General features: G+C 42.3%; 1 protein-coding gene across 1 annotated transcript in view; it reads left to right on the top strand.

The window, feature by feature from the left end:
• The window catches only part of vgll2b (vestigial-like family member 2b), a 29,864-nt gene extending 17,506 nt beyond the window's left edge, over positions 1-12,358 (top strand). The window contains exons 3-4 of the mRNA XM_061896016.1: positions 9,649-10,104; positions 11,895-12,358. Of these exons, the coding sequence (XP_061752000.1) occupies positions 9,649-10,104; positions 11,895-11,938 (500 nt within the window). The 3' untranslated portion in view covers positions 11,939-12,358. The remainder of the gene's footprint in view (positions 1-9,648; positions 10,105-11,894) is intronic.
• Positions 12,359-12,637: the final 279 nt, after the last annotated feature.

Raw genomic sequence — 12,637 nt, 5'->3', positions numbered from 1 at the left:
TGACAGTTTGTACAAGAAACATATATACCGTATATCCTTGAATTGCCGCCGGGGAGCTAATTAATTTAAAACCTCTTCTCACTCCTGCGCTTACCAAAGACATGCGGTAAAAGTAAGCATGTGCTTATTATTTTAAAACCTCTTCTCACTCCGGCACTTACCAAAGGTATGCAGTAGAAATTTGAGTGTGATGTAAGCTTGGACCTTAAATCCGACTGAATAGCTCTTAATCTTCTTCCCTTTATGCGATTTCAAATGACCGGTATTGAAATCAGCCTCCTCAGTTTTGAAAATGATGACAGGGGAAGTGTCACTCGTGACGTCACGAGTTTGACCAGGCGGTAATACTAAGCATGTGCTAATTATTCTGGTAAGCGAGTTTGACCCGGCAGTAATTCAAGGCAGGCGCATACTATATGCCCTGCGGCAATTCAAGGAAATACGGTAATAATATAATTAATTTATTTAGAACTAATTTCTTTTAGCACTTTGTAATTGTATGTACATTTATTTTTCATCCGTTTTTATGAGTCCATTCATATACAGTATATTTGGAGTAGTAGTAGAATATATAAGAATAGAAAGGACTTTATTGTCATTATATCTGCATTTAACGAGATTAAGGACTCCAACTTAATGTGCGGTAGTGGGAACAAATATGGGATGAAAATAAATTAGACAAGAGGTAATAAAGATAAAACTATGAATCGAAATAAACAGACTACTATACACATACAAATAATAAGCAATCCTGTACAATATACAAAACACAATACAAATACAAAATACTGTACAATATACAGAACAAGACAAGAGTACCGAAGTAATAAATAACAATCAGTGTCGGATGTATTGTACTCGAAGGACAAATCAGCAGTAAAATGTATAATATTTAATCAATTATTGGGACAAGTAGCGCTAAATTGCGCAACCCAAGAGTTGGGTATGAAATAACCTGACATTGTAGTGAGCATAACATTGTGTGAAATAAATGCAACCCAATAGTTGAGTTATAAATCAACCAACATTGAGTTAGTCTAAAGAGATCCCTTTGCAATGCAGTCTGCTGAAAGTGATGGAAATGTCAGGTTCATCCCTGAAAGTTTGGTTATGTTTTAGTTTTTTTCCTCTGCATTTGTCTTTGTTTCCTCTGTGTGTGTAGTATTTCCTGTCAGCACTCTCATTTTGTCTGTTTCCTGTGTTTCTCCCTGAGCGCTGTTTCCCCTCAGCTGTGGCTGATTGGCACCTGGCCACATCTGGTGTCAATCAGCCCAAGTCCTATTTTAACCTGCCTTCCCATCCAGTCTGTGCTGGATTATTGTCATTGCTACCTGTCGCTCCTGTCTTGTCAATGTTATTTTCTACTTGTTGTTCCTACTGGTCGTGTGATTGCAGCGTAGCGGTAAGCTATATTTGGTAGATGTTTGTAGCTTACTGTTTTTTGTTCCCTGCTTCCGATTTGTTTGTTCATACCCTAGTTTGTTGTCCACCTCGTGCGCACCTTTTGTTTGTACCTTTTTTTTTGTTTTGTTTTAGTGTTTAAATTAAAACCATGTTTTCACAATCAATGCCTGCCTCCTTCTCTGCATCTTGGGGTTTGTCAACAACAAACTCTGTCATCTTGGGGTTGGTCAAGAACAGACTCTGTCAGAGTTTGTTGTTGACCAACCCCAAGATGCATAGAAGGAGGCAGGTATTGAGTGCGAAAACATGGTTGTAATTTAAACACTAAAACAAAACCAAACAAAGGGTACAAACAAAAGATGCGCAAGAGGCGGATAAAAAACTAGGCTATGAACAAAAAAATCGGAAGCAGGGAACAAAAAACAGTAAGCTACAAACATCTACTACATATAGCTTACCGCTACGCTGCAATCACACGACCAGTAGGAACGACAAGTAGAAAATGACATTGACAAGACAGGAGCGACAGGTAGCAACGACAATAATCCAGCACAGACTGGATGGGAAGGCAGGTTAAAATAGAAATCGGGCTGATTGACACCAGGTGTGGCTAGGTGCCAATCAGCCACAGCTGAGGGGAAACAGCGCTCAGGGAAAAACACAGGAAACAGACAAAATAAGAGCGCTGACAGGAAATACTACACACACAGAGGAAACAAAGACAAATGCAGAGGAAAAAAAACCTAAAACATAACCAAACTGTCAGGGACGAACCTGACAGGAAAGTGCCACCAGCTATACCGCATTAATGGGGCGGTATAGCTCGGTTGGTAGAGTGGCCGTGCCAGCAACTTGAGGGTTGCAGGTACGATTCCCGCTTGTGCCATCCTAGTTACTGCCGTTGTGTCCTTGGGCAAGACACTTTACCCACCTGCTCCCAGTGCCACCCACACTGGTTTAATTGTAACTTAGATATTGGGTGTCACTATGTAAAGCGCTTTGAGTCACTTGAGAAAAGCGCTATATAAATATAATTCACACACTTCACTCCACATAGCAACTGCCGCTGTGGTGTAAATTAGAATTAAAGTTAAAGTCAAGTTAAAGATGATCGTCACACACACACTAGGTGTGGCGAAATTATTCTCTGCATTTGACCCATCACCCTTGTTCACTCCCTGTGAGGTGAGGGGAGCAGTGAGCAGCAGCGGCGGCTGCGCCCGAGAATCATTTTTGGTCATTTAACCCCCAATTCCCACCCTTGATGCTGAGTGCCCAGCTGGGAGGTAATGGTTCCCATTTTTATAGTCTTTGGCGTGACTCGGCCGGGGGTTTGAACTCTCGACCTACCGATCTCAGGGTTAGCAGGTCATTTTTAACCCAACATTTTTTTTTTTAGTGTTTGGTTATCGTCACAAATGTCCAGCGTGAGGATTCTGTGGCGGCAACGGCAAATATCTTTTTGTTTTTTTTAATCCACCTGCATATCTCCGTGACCTCACTCCGGCACGTCTTCATTTCAAATGCGACGCACGTCTCCTGCCTCACAACTCACGCTATGTTTGTACGCGGCCGTAAGCGCGAAACCTCGCTCGCTCGGCGTATCCTCCTTCAAAGATGTCGCCCCCCCCCCCCTACAATGGCCGGCCCGGCAGATTTATACGCCCCGTGTGATCGGACCCTGGCCCTCGCCGCGGTGTCTTTTTTCAGAGGAATATCTAAATATAAAAGGTCTGCCGCCGAAAACATATAATGGCCTGCTGACATTCTGTCAAGGGCGAGGAGGTGGAGGATGGCAGAGGGTGGCGAGGGGGGGGGTCGGGTGTGCAGGGAAAACAACAGGTGGGGGGGGGCTTGCACAGGGTGGCTGTCTGTGCGCGCACATGGGTGTGTTTTCGGACTCTCACAAGGACTGCGTTGACATGGGAGTGAGAGATGTCACCGCGGAGAGTGATTTAAGACTCTTTGGCCTCCCTCTAGGTCACCGCGTCTGCCTTATATAGCTTTCAGGGATATAGGGTCTCTCTCTCTCTCTTTCTCTCTCTCGCTTTACCTCGCCGCGCTACATGTGGTCGTGTTTATTTCTGTGTCTGGTTGGAGCGAGCACCGTGTGACGGTATGATCCAATGGGGAAGATATCTGGGCAAGAAGGCCGAGCGGTCATGTGACTGCCGTCTACTATTTAACACAGGGGTGGGGAACCTATGGCTCTAGAGCCAGATGTGGCTCTTTTGATGACTGCATCTGGCTCTCAGATAAATCTTAGCTGACATTGCTTAACACGATAATTATGAATAATTCCGCTGGAATTCACAGTGCTAAAAATAAAGTTCAAAACATAAAACATTCTCATGCATTTAAATCCATCCATCCGTTTCCTACTGCACCTGTTCAAGAAGTCGCATTAATGGTAAGAAGTATTTTATGTCACGATGGGGGTCGTTCTCCCAGGAAGGCAGACAGACTACTCGGGACATGGCATTTAGGTAAAAACATGACTTAATTTAAACTAAAAAAAGATACAAACAAAAATCGCTCACAGTATAGGGGTGGGACCTAATAAGTTTACTTCTTCCCACTCCCTTTTGAGCCAATCTTGACATCTACAAAAGATTAGTCACATGTAATGTTTTCAATGTAGGTGTAAAAATAATGTATTTATATATTTATTTTGTATTTTATGTCATTCTCTTGTTTTGTTTGCATGGCTCAAAATAAACCATTCAATCATTCAACTTGGGCTAAGAAGAAAGCTAACGCATATACTATGAACATAAATCAAACAAAACTTACTTGGCATGGCATGAAGCATGAAACTATGGCAAGGCATGAAACAAGTCAGCACAGAGCAAGAAAAGATCACATTGACGCCAGGGGGACTGACTGGCAAAGACAAGCTTAAATGCTGCCTCTGATTAGTGCTCGGGAAGCAGGTGAGCGGGCATTTTGTCCACCAGAGACAGGTGGACAAAACGAGTAACCAAGGAAACCCGACAAGGGAGTGGAAAAAAAACAGGAACTTAAAGAGTCCAAAAGACAAACAACACATGGCCAAACAAAAACATGATCAACAGACATGACATTTTATTTATTATTGGTTCGCTTCAGAATAACAATGTTATGGAACAGAATAAGAGACTTATTATACTCTAAAAATGTTGGTCTTACTTAAAAATGCACGCATTTAGTTGTATTCAGTGTTAAAAAATATGTTATGGCTCTCATGGAAATACATTTTGAAATATTTGGCTTTCATGGCTCTCTCAGCCAAAAAGTTTCCCGACCCCTGGTTTAACACATACTTGCTCCTCTTTTTACGGACCCTTCGGCTCCACACCATGTTTTTTTGTTTTTTTCCCCCTCTTTTCCATTGTCAAATAGGGGGAGGGTTCCTTGGCTTTGAAACGGTTCTTGGATCGTACCGTAGACTCCGCTATGTAAGGATTTAAAGGCCTACTGAAATGAGACTTTCTTATTCAAACGGGAATACTCCCATCCGAAGGCAAAACCCAGTAACTCAATTTTGGTCAAAACTGAGCTGATAATAATTTTGGAGTTCCTAGGTCAGGGGTCGGGAACCTTTTTGGCTGAGAGAGCCATGAAAGCCAAATATTTCAAAAATGTATTTCCGTGAGAGCCATATCATATTTTTTAACACTGAATACAAGTAAATGTGTCCATTTTAAAGTAAGACTAACATATTTAGAGTATAATAAGTCTTTTATTATTTTTAATTACATTGTTATTCTGAAGCTAACCAATAATAAATCAAATGTCATGCCTGTTGATCATGTTTTTGTTTGGCCATGTGCTGTTTGTCTTTTGGACTCTTTAAATTCCTGTTTTTTTTCCACTCCCTTGTCTGGTTTCCTTGGTTACTCATTTTGTCCACCTGTCTCTGGTGGACAAAATGCCCGCTCACCTGCTTCCCGAGAACTAATCAGAGGCAGTATTTAAGCTTGTCTTTGCCAGTCTGTCGCCTTGGCGTCAATGTGATCTTTTCTTGCTCTGTGCTGACTTGTTTCATGCCTTGCAATAGTTTCGTGCTTCATGCCATGCCAAGTAAGTTTTGATTTATGTTCATAGTCTGTTGATGCGTTAGCGTTGTTCCTTAGCCCAAGTTGTGCCTCCACTGTGAGCGATTTTTGTTTGTATCTTTTTTTAGTTTAAATTAAATCATGTCCCGAGTAGTCCGTCTACCTTCCTGGGAGAACGACCTTGCAGCAAGCTGCGAACCCCCCATCGTGACATAAAATACTTCTTACCATTAATGCGACTTCTTGAACAGGTGCGGTAGAAAACGGATGGATGGATTTAAGTATATGAGAATTTTTTATATTTTGCACGTTATTTTTAGCACTGTGATTACCAGCAAAATTATTCATAATTATCGCGTTAAGCAATGTCAGCTAAGATTTATCTGAGAGCCAGAAGCAGTCATCAAAAGAGCCACATCTGTCTCTAGAGACATAGGTTCCCTACCCCTGTCCGAGGTGATATTCTTTACATTAGTGTATGCGATATTGTAATTTGTTCCGTAAGTAAGCTGTTACGCGCATGGCAGGACCTAGCAACTACCACATAACCGCGTAGATACAACAGAAAAACTTAGTATCTTAAGGGACCAATCAGAGCTTCTTTGTCAGTCGCCTTATTGTCTTTAATGAGACATTTGCACGAATGGGGGCCGACGGTCAACCTGATTATGTGATATTATGGCACGAGGGGATATTTGGAAGATTGGCCCAGGACGTTGCAAGCACCTTCATTAAATGTATTGTTCTTGATTCTTCCCCTTGCATACACTTTTGGGCAGATAACTGTGGAGGTCCAAATAAAAACTGGACGCTGTACACAGCTCTTGCCCAATGTGCAAACGCAGAATGGGGCCCACCCGAGATTGTGATAAAATATCTGGAGAAAGGGCACACGTTCACGAGAGCAGATTCAATCCATGGCTCAATCTGCAAGAAAATGAAAGCTCATGAAAACATCTATACCAGGGGTCGGGAACATTTTTGGCTGAGAGAGCCATGAAAGCCAAATATTTTAAAATGTATTTCCGTGAGAGCCGTATAGTATTTTTAACACTGAATACAATTGTCAGGTACAAACACTGATGACATCTATTGAACAGACAAGTAGCAAGGAATTAAACAGAGACTGGAATCAGTTTAGCTCAATGAGGAGAAACGTGTAGACCTGTACCCTTGTACAGTGTAGTCCCATGCTCTGACAAGAGATTTCTTCGCCTCCTCTTTTATTTGGACGTTCCCTGATTACAACAACTAAATGCATGCATCTCTTATTCTTTAAAAACAAAAAAACAAAAAAAAAACATTGTTTTTCTGAAGGTAACCAATAATAAATAAAATACTTTTGACCATTAATGCGACTTCTTGAACAGGTGCGATAGAAAACGGATGGTTGGATTAAAATGCATGAGAATGTTTTATAATTTCAACATTATTTTTAACACTGATTACCAGCGGAATTATTAATTACTTATCGACTTAAGCAATGTCAGCTAAGATTTATCTGAGAGCCAGATGCAGTCATCAAAAGAGCCACATCTGGCTCTAGAGCCATAGGTTCCCTACCCCTGATCTATATGTTTGATGACTTTGTAAATCTTTGTAAGACAGCATCAAGATTGATTGGTTTTCCTTTGTTTTCTCCAAATCAGCTACAAGTGAGTTACTAGGTTTTGCCTTTGGACGGGAGAATAGCAGGTCCATTCTATTTCATACTTGATCATTTCGCGATATTGCCGTATTTTTTGCTGAAAGGATTTAGTAGAGAACATCGACGAAAAACTTTGCAACTTCTGGTCGCTAATAAAAAAGCCTTGCCTGTACCGGAAGTATGTGGGTGTGATGTCACGAGTTGCAGGGCTCCACACATATTCACATTGTTTTTAATGAGAGACACCAGCAGTAAGAGCAATTCGGACCGAGAAAGCGACAATTTCCCCATTAGTTTGAGCGAGGATGAAAGATTTGTGAATTAGGATATTGATAGTGAAGGACTAGCAAAAAAAAAAAAAGCGACGGCTCCGGGCGGCGGCATTTACTAGGATAATTCTGGAAGATCTCTTATCTGCTTATTGTTTTAATCGTGTTTTAGTGAGATTTTAAAGATTGTAAAGACATACCTCGAGGTCGGATGGCTGCGGTGAACACGCAGTGTCTCAGAGAGAAGCCGAGGAGCCAAGCTCACAGCTGCCTTTTAACAGCTGCCGCAGGACGACGAATAATCCAATGATGTCTCCGGTAAGATATATATCACAATTTCCCCATCCAGAGACTTTGCCATAGAGACATGGCAGTCACACCGCGACACCTGTCCGTCAGTAATAACAGTCCCCGATAACCTGGACCAATTCAAATTGTTATTTTTTTTAAGTATTATTGTTTAATTTGCATTGCCTCACACGATGAACACTGCATATATTTCTATATGACGGCCGATAACACTCCGGGAGCCGTCACTTTTTTGCGCTTGCTGTTATCCGCCGACCGCCGTGATGCTGTAGGGAGGAAAAGCGGAACGACACACATTGCGGAAATAACATTATTCTGCGTGCATCGGCTAAATACAAATATATTCCATGCTGTGGAGTATGCAAAAATTTGTTTTAGGAAATCTTTTCTGGCGGCCCAGCCTCACCCAGACTCTGCATCCAGTGGCCCTCAGGTAAAGTGAGTTTGAGACCCCTGGATTACACCTAATATAAATATGATTTAAGTAATTTACAATGATTTGTGTTTCATACAATAGCCAATAGATTAGAGGAGGGGTGTCAAACTCATTTTAGGTCCAAAGGTTGGGACGGAATGGGAAAATCATGGCATGACAACTTAAAAATAAAGACAACTCCAGGTTGTTTACTTTGTTTCACTTTGGCCAAAATTAGAACGAGCATTTTATGAAAATGTAAAAATCACAAATAATCCTGTGTAGAAAACACTTCAAGTTTGTTGTAAATTCTGAGGAAATTGGTGCAGTTTCAAAAACACAATGAAGAACACAATGAGCTTAGACTTCGTTTTAGTGTATCTACAAAGCCAAGATTACACTTTAAGTCACAGTCTTTCTTGGATTGAACAAAAAAAAACGTATAAAGTCTTCAAGGTATCAAATAGCTCCTTTGTCATGTCCATGTATCAATCCAGTGCTAACTCAACAAACCATAAGAAACGGAGGTAAAAACTATTCAAAAGGGTTACGTTTTCTTGTTTTTGACAGAGACGTTATGGGGGAGTGAGGGTGCCAAATAACAATGTGTTCGAAGCAGAAGACATAAAACGGCAGGGTTTAGGTGTCATTCAATGCTTTATTACGTCGTACCTTTTGCTAGTCCTAACAGAATTGCTATTGTGACATCCAGTGGACACATTTAGAACAGCAGTTTCATTCATAAAAAAAAAAATACAGCTCATTTTAACCTGTTCCGTACGTTTGACACCCCTGGATTAGAGTTTCTTGTGAAAATGATGTAATATTTGGTTTGCAATCTTTTACATTTAAACATGCCAGCATCAGAACCAGAATCAGAATCAGAATCAGAAGAGTTTTATTGCCATTGTTTGAGAATTTTACTTGGCACAATCATGCAACATAAAATACATACAACACGGAATAGAATAACATGAGCTGTAACTGAGCTATCAGATCTTGTTATCGTTCATGTGTCTGATGGCCGAGGGAAATAAACTGTTCAGGTGGCGGGAGGTGTGGGTCTGGATGGACCGTAGTCTCCTGCCTGAGGGGAGAGGGGAGAATAGTTTGTGTCCAGGGTGAGAAGAGTCAGCTGTGATCCGAGCCACACGCCTCCTGGTCCTGGAGGAGAACAGGTCCTGGAGGGGTGGGAGTTTGCAGTCAATCACCTTCTCAGCAACATGTACCATGCGCTGCAGTCGATGCTTGTGGCGCCGGGGAACCACATATCAAAAAGGATAGGCAAAACTTTGACTCCTATTTAATAACTCAATTCATTAGTACAACCCCGGAGAGCTACTTGCAGTAGCAGCCGTACGTAACACAGAGTCAGGCCATTGTCCACCATTGGGCCGCAAACCCTGGCGGTTGTTGTCCCCCTGACTGGTTATGCTTGTGCTTAGTTCCAGAGACGCTGGAACCAAGATTTCCTGACCATGTCCCACATGCTGTGCGACATAAGTGACGTGTACAAAAGTGAGTTATTGCATGTTAACCAGTGTCCCACTGTCCACCGTCCCTCAGAAACCCCGTCACCGAGCAGCCGACGAAGCTTCCCTCCATCCTTCTGGGACAGTAACTACGCCTCGCCTCAAGGCCGCCCCCACTGCGAGACCGGAGCGCCTTCGTATTCCATGGACCCCTACGCCTCGGGGCTTCACCCGGGTCTGCCGCACCCACATGCCCACCCACACCCGCACCCACACGCTCACCCTCACTCCCATCCTCCTCACCCAGCGGAGAGCTGGGGGTACCCTCAAGCCCAGGCTTACGGGCCCCCGAGGCCTCTCCATGAACTGTACTCCCCTTCCGCTCTGGAGCCCCACTACGGGCCGCTGCTCATGCCCACCGTGCGGCCACCTCACCTGGCGACCTTGCCCAGCCACTATGAAGTAAGCAAGCTGGACCCCACGGCCTCCTGGCCCGGACTGCTCTCCTCAGGGGACGTCGGCCAGACGTTGGCCCTCAACATGGACGCAGGTAACAGTATTGATTATATCAAAACTCATCAATCGCAAAGGACGGTTTTAGTCTGTCTTAAAGTTAAGAGTTAAAGTCCCACTGATGCATGTGCTTGTACGAGCCAGTCTGCCCCACAACAACAGGATAGAGAAAAAGAAGGAGCTTACTGAGTACAATGGCGGACCAGCGCAAAGCTCTTCGGGTAAATCTCTACCATGTTTGGATAATTTGTGGACTCCACAATTCATAGAAACGTCATAATTGGGGACAATTTTAACCAGCTCGTTTAGAGGAATTATGATGGAAGGCAAGATTGTTTTATAAATACCTTCACCATGCATCCATGGTTCAATTTCAAATTCCTGGGACTTACGCAGCTCCCAAATACACAAAAACAGGTATCAATTGGCAAGAAAAAAAGTCATTACATAGTAGGGCCTCTTTAACTGTATTTTTTTAATTCATTAATGGTGAGTGATAATGACAGTTTAAGAAAATCAACACAATATTTAAACTACTTCTTTATTCTCTTATTACATAAAATTGTTTATGCAAAACAAAGTTAATGTACATTTAACTAAACAAAGGCAAACATTTATATTTACTACTCATTCAAATCGATTGTTTCAAAGTCATCCTGTGACCAGGGAATTATTCACAAAAACAACCAGACTTTTAGAAAATGGAGTTGATTATAATTACCACTCTAAGTCCATTGCAACGGTCTCCCTAAGTGTGTGTGGGGGGGTTGAGTTTTTCCTTGCCCTGATGTGGGATCTCAACCGAGGATGTCTCTGTGGCTTGTGCAGCCCTTTGAGACACTTGTGATTTAGGGCTATATATATATAAACATTGATTGATTGATTGATACCTTGCAGCACTAACTCTTCCGGGACGCTACAGTATATACCACCAAAGCCTGTACCCCCAATTTTTATTTACATTTTATTTGATATGCCATTGATATTTTTTACTCATTATTATAATTTGAAACTCGATTTTGTATGTGACTATAAAGCTACATAAGCGATGCTTGTTTAATATTAAATGCAAAACTTGTTCAGGTCCCTATTAAAAGGGTAATTTGTTCAACCTTGGCCCGCGGCTTTGTTCAGTTTTAAATTTTGGCCCACTCTGTATTTGAGTTTGACACCCCTGTCCTAATGTGTCCGCAGGGACATATTTCCAGAGTTTATAAACATTTTAAAAAAACTAAAGAAGATGTTATGATGCCAAAAAATATCAACGTAACATAGTAGTATTGAATAGATACGCTCCTGTAGTTGGTATCATTACAGTGGATGTTAGGTGTAGATCCACCAATGGCGTTTGTTTACATTTTAATGCCGGTGAGCTATGGTGTGTAGTGACGCATGTACTTTTCAGAGGCAGTATAGTACCGAATATGATTCATTAGTATCGCGGTACTATTCTATACCGTACAACCCTTGCCTAGACAATGGAAAGCAATTTTCTCTTCACATTTTGCATTTTTTATATGTGAAAAAATCAAACTATTCTTACCCCACATTTTTAATCGTTCATCTTTAAAAGCACAGTGTTAACATTTGGAACACATTGTGACGTGCGTACAAATTGCCAAGGATGAACAACCCCACCTCCGCAGCAGCACTCACCATTGTGGACGCCACCACAAACACCTTCTAATCATCACATAAGCCTTCTTCAACAGAATGTTTGGCCCCAAGCAGCCTCCATGACAACGAGTGCTCCGCTGTTGTCCGACATGCTCCTAATCATCTCTCTCTCTCTCTCTCTTTCTCTCTCTCTCTCTCTCTCTCTGCCAGGCCTCCAGCAGCACAAGAAAGGCAAAGAGCTATACTGGTTCTAACAAGGCCCTCAGTCATATTGACCAGCCATTTACCAAAAGCCAATTAGTCCTTGGACCTGCTCCGCTATTGAAGAAGCGTGTCGCCTTTGTTCCAACCCCCCACTCCCCTCAGTACCACCAGCAGCATGCATCTCCCCCAACCCCCCCTCCCTCTTGACAAGGATGCAGCTCCAGGTGAGCGCGGGTGCACCATGGAGATAACACATAATCTGGACCGACAAACCCCCCTAGCCCGGGAGGACACTGAGCTGGACCTGGAAAGACTTTTGCTGACGAAGGGATGGACCCAGGGGGAGTCGCTCCAATGTGCCTGCTTATCTGCTTTTGTGTCTGCCGTACTGTGGTCGTCATCATCCACCCAGAAGAATTGGACTTTGTGACTATATTCACATGCACTCTGGAATAAAGTCTTTCTATTTATTGGTCTTCTTCTTTTGAATGGTTTGGTTTGCAGGCCAGTGCTTCTGCAAGGATTGTGGGCAAATTTTATTGCGTTATTTTTCATTAAAGGGGAACATTATCACAATTTCATTAAAATCAGTTCCCAGTGGCTTATTTTATTTTTCGAAGTTTTTTTCAAAATTTTACCCATCATGGAATATCCCGAAAAAGGGCTTTAAAGTGCCTGATTTTCGCTATCTGTGAAGCCACCGTCCATTTTCCTGTGACGTCATCCAGTGATGACAATACAAACAAACA

The sequence above is a fragment of the Nerophis ophidion genome, linkage group LG03 (genome assembly GCF_033978795.1).
Source record: "Nerophis ophidion isolate RoL-2023_Sa linkage group LG03, RoL_Noph_v1.0, whole genome shotgun sequence".
NCBI lineage: Eukaryota > Metazoa > Chordata > Actinopteri > Syngnathiformes > Syngnathidae > Nerophis > Nerophis ophidion.
The sequence above is the reverse complement of the archived record's forward strand: the minus strand, read 5'-3'. Positions and strand labels throughout refer to the sequence as shown.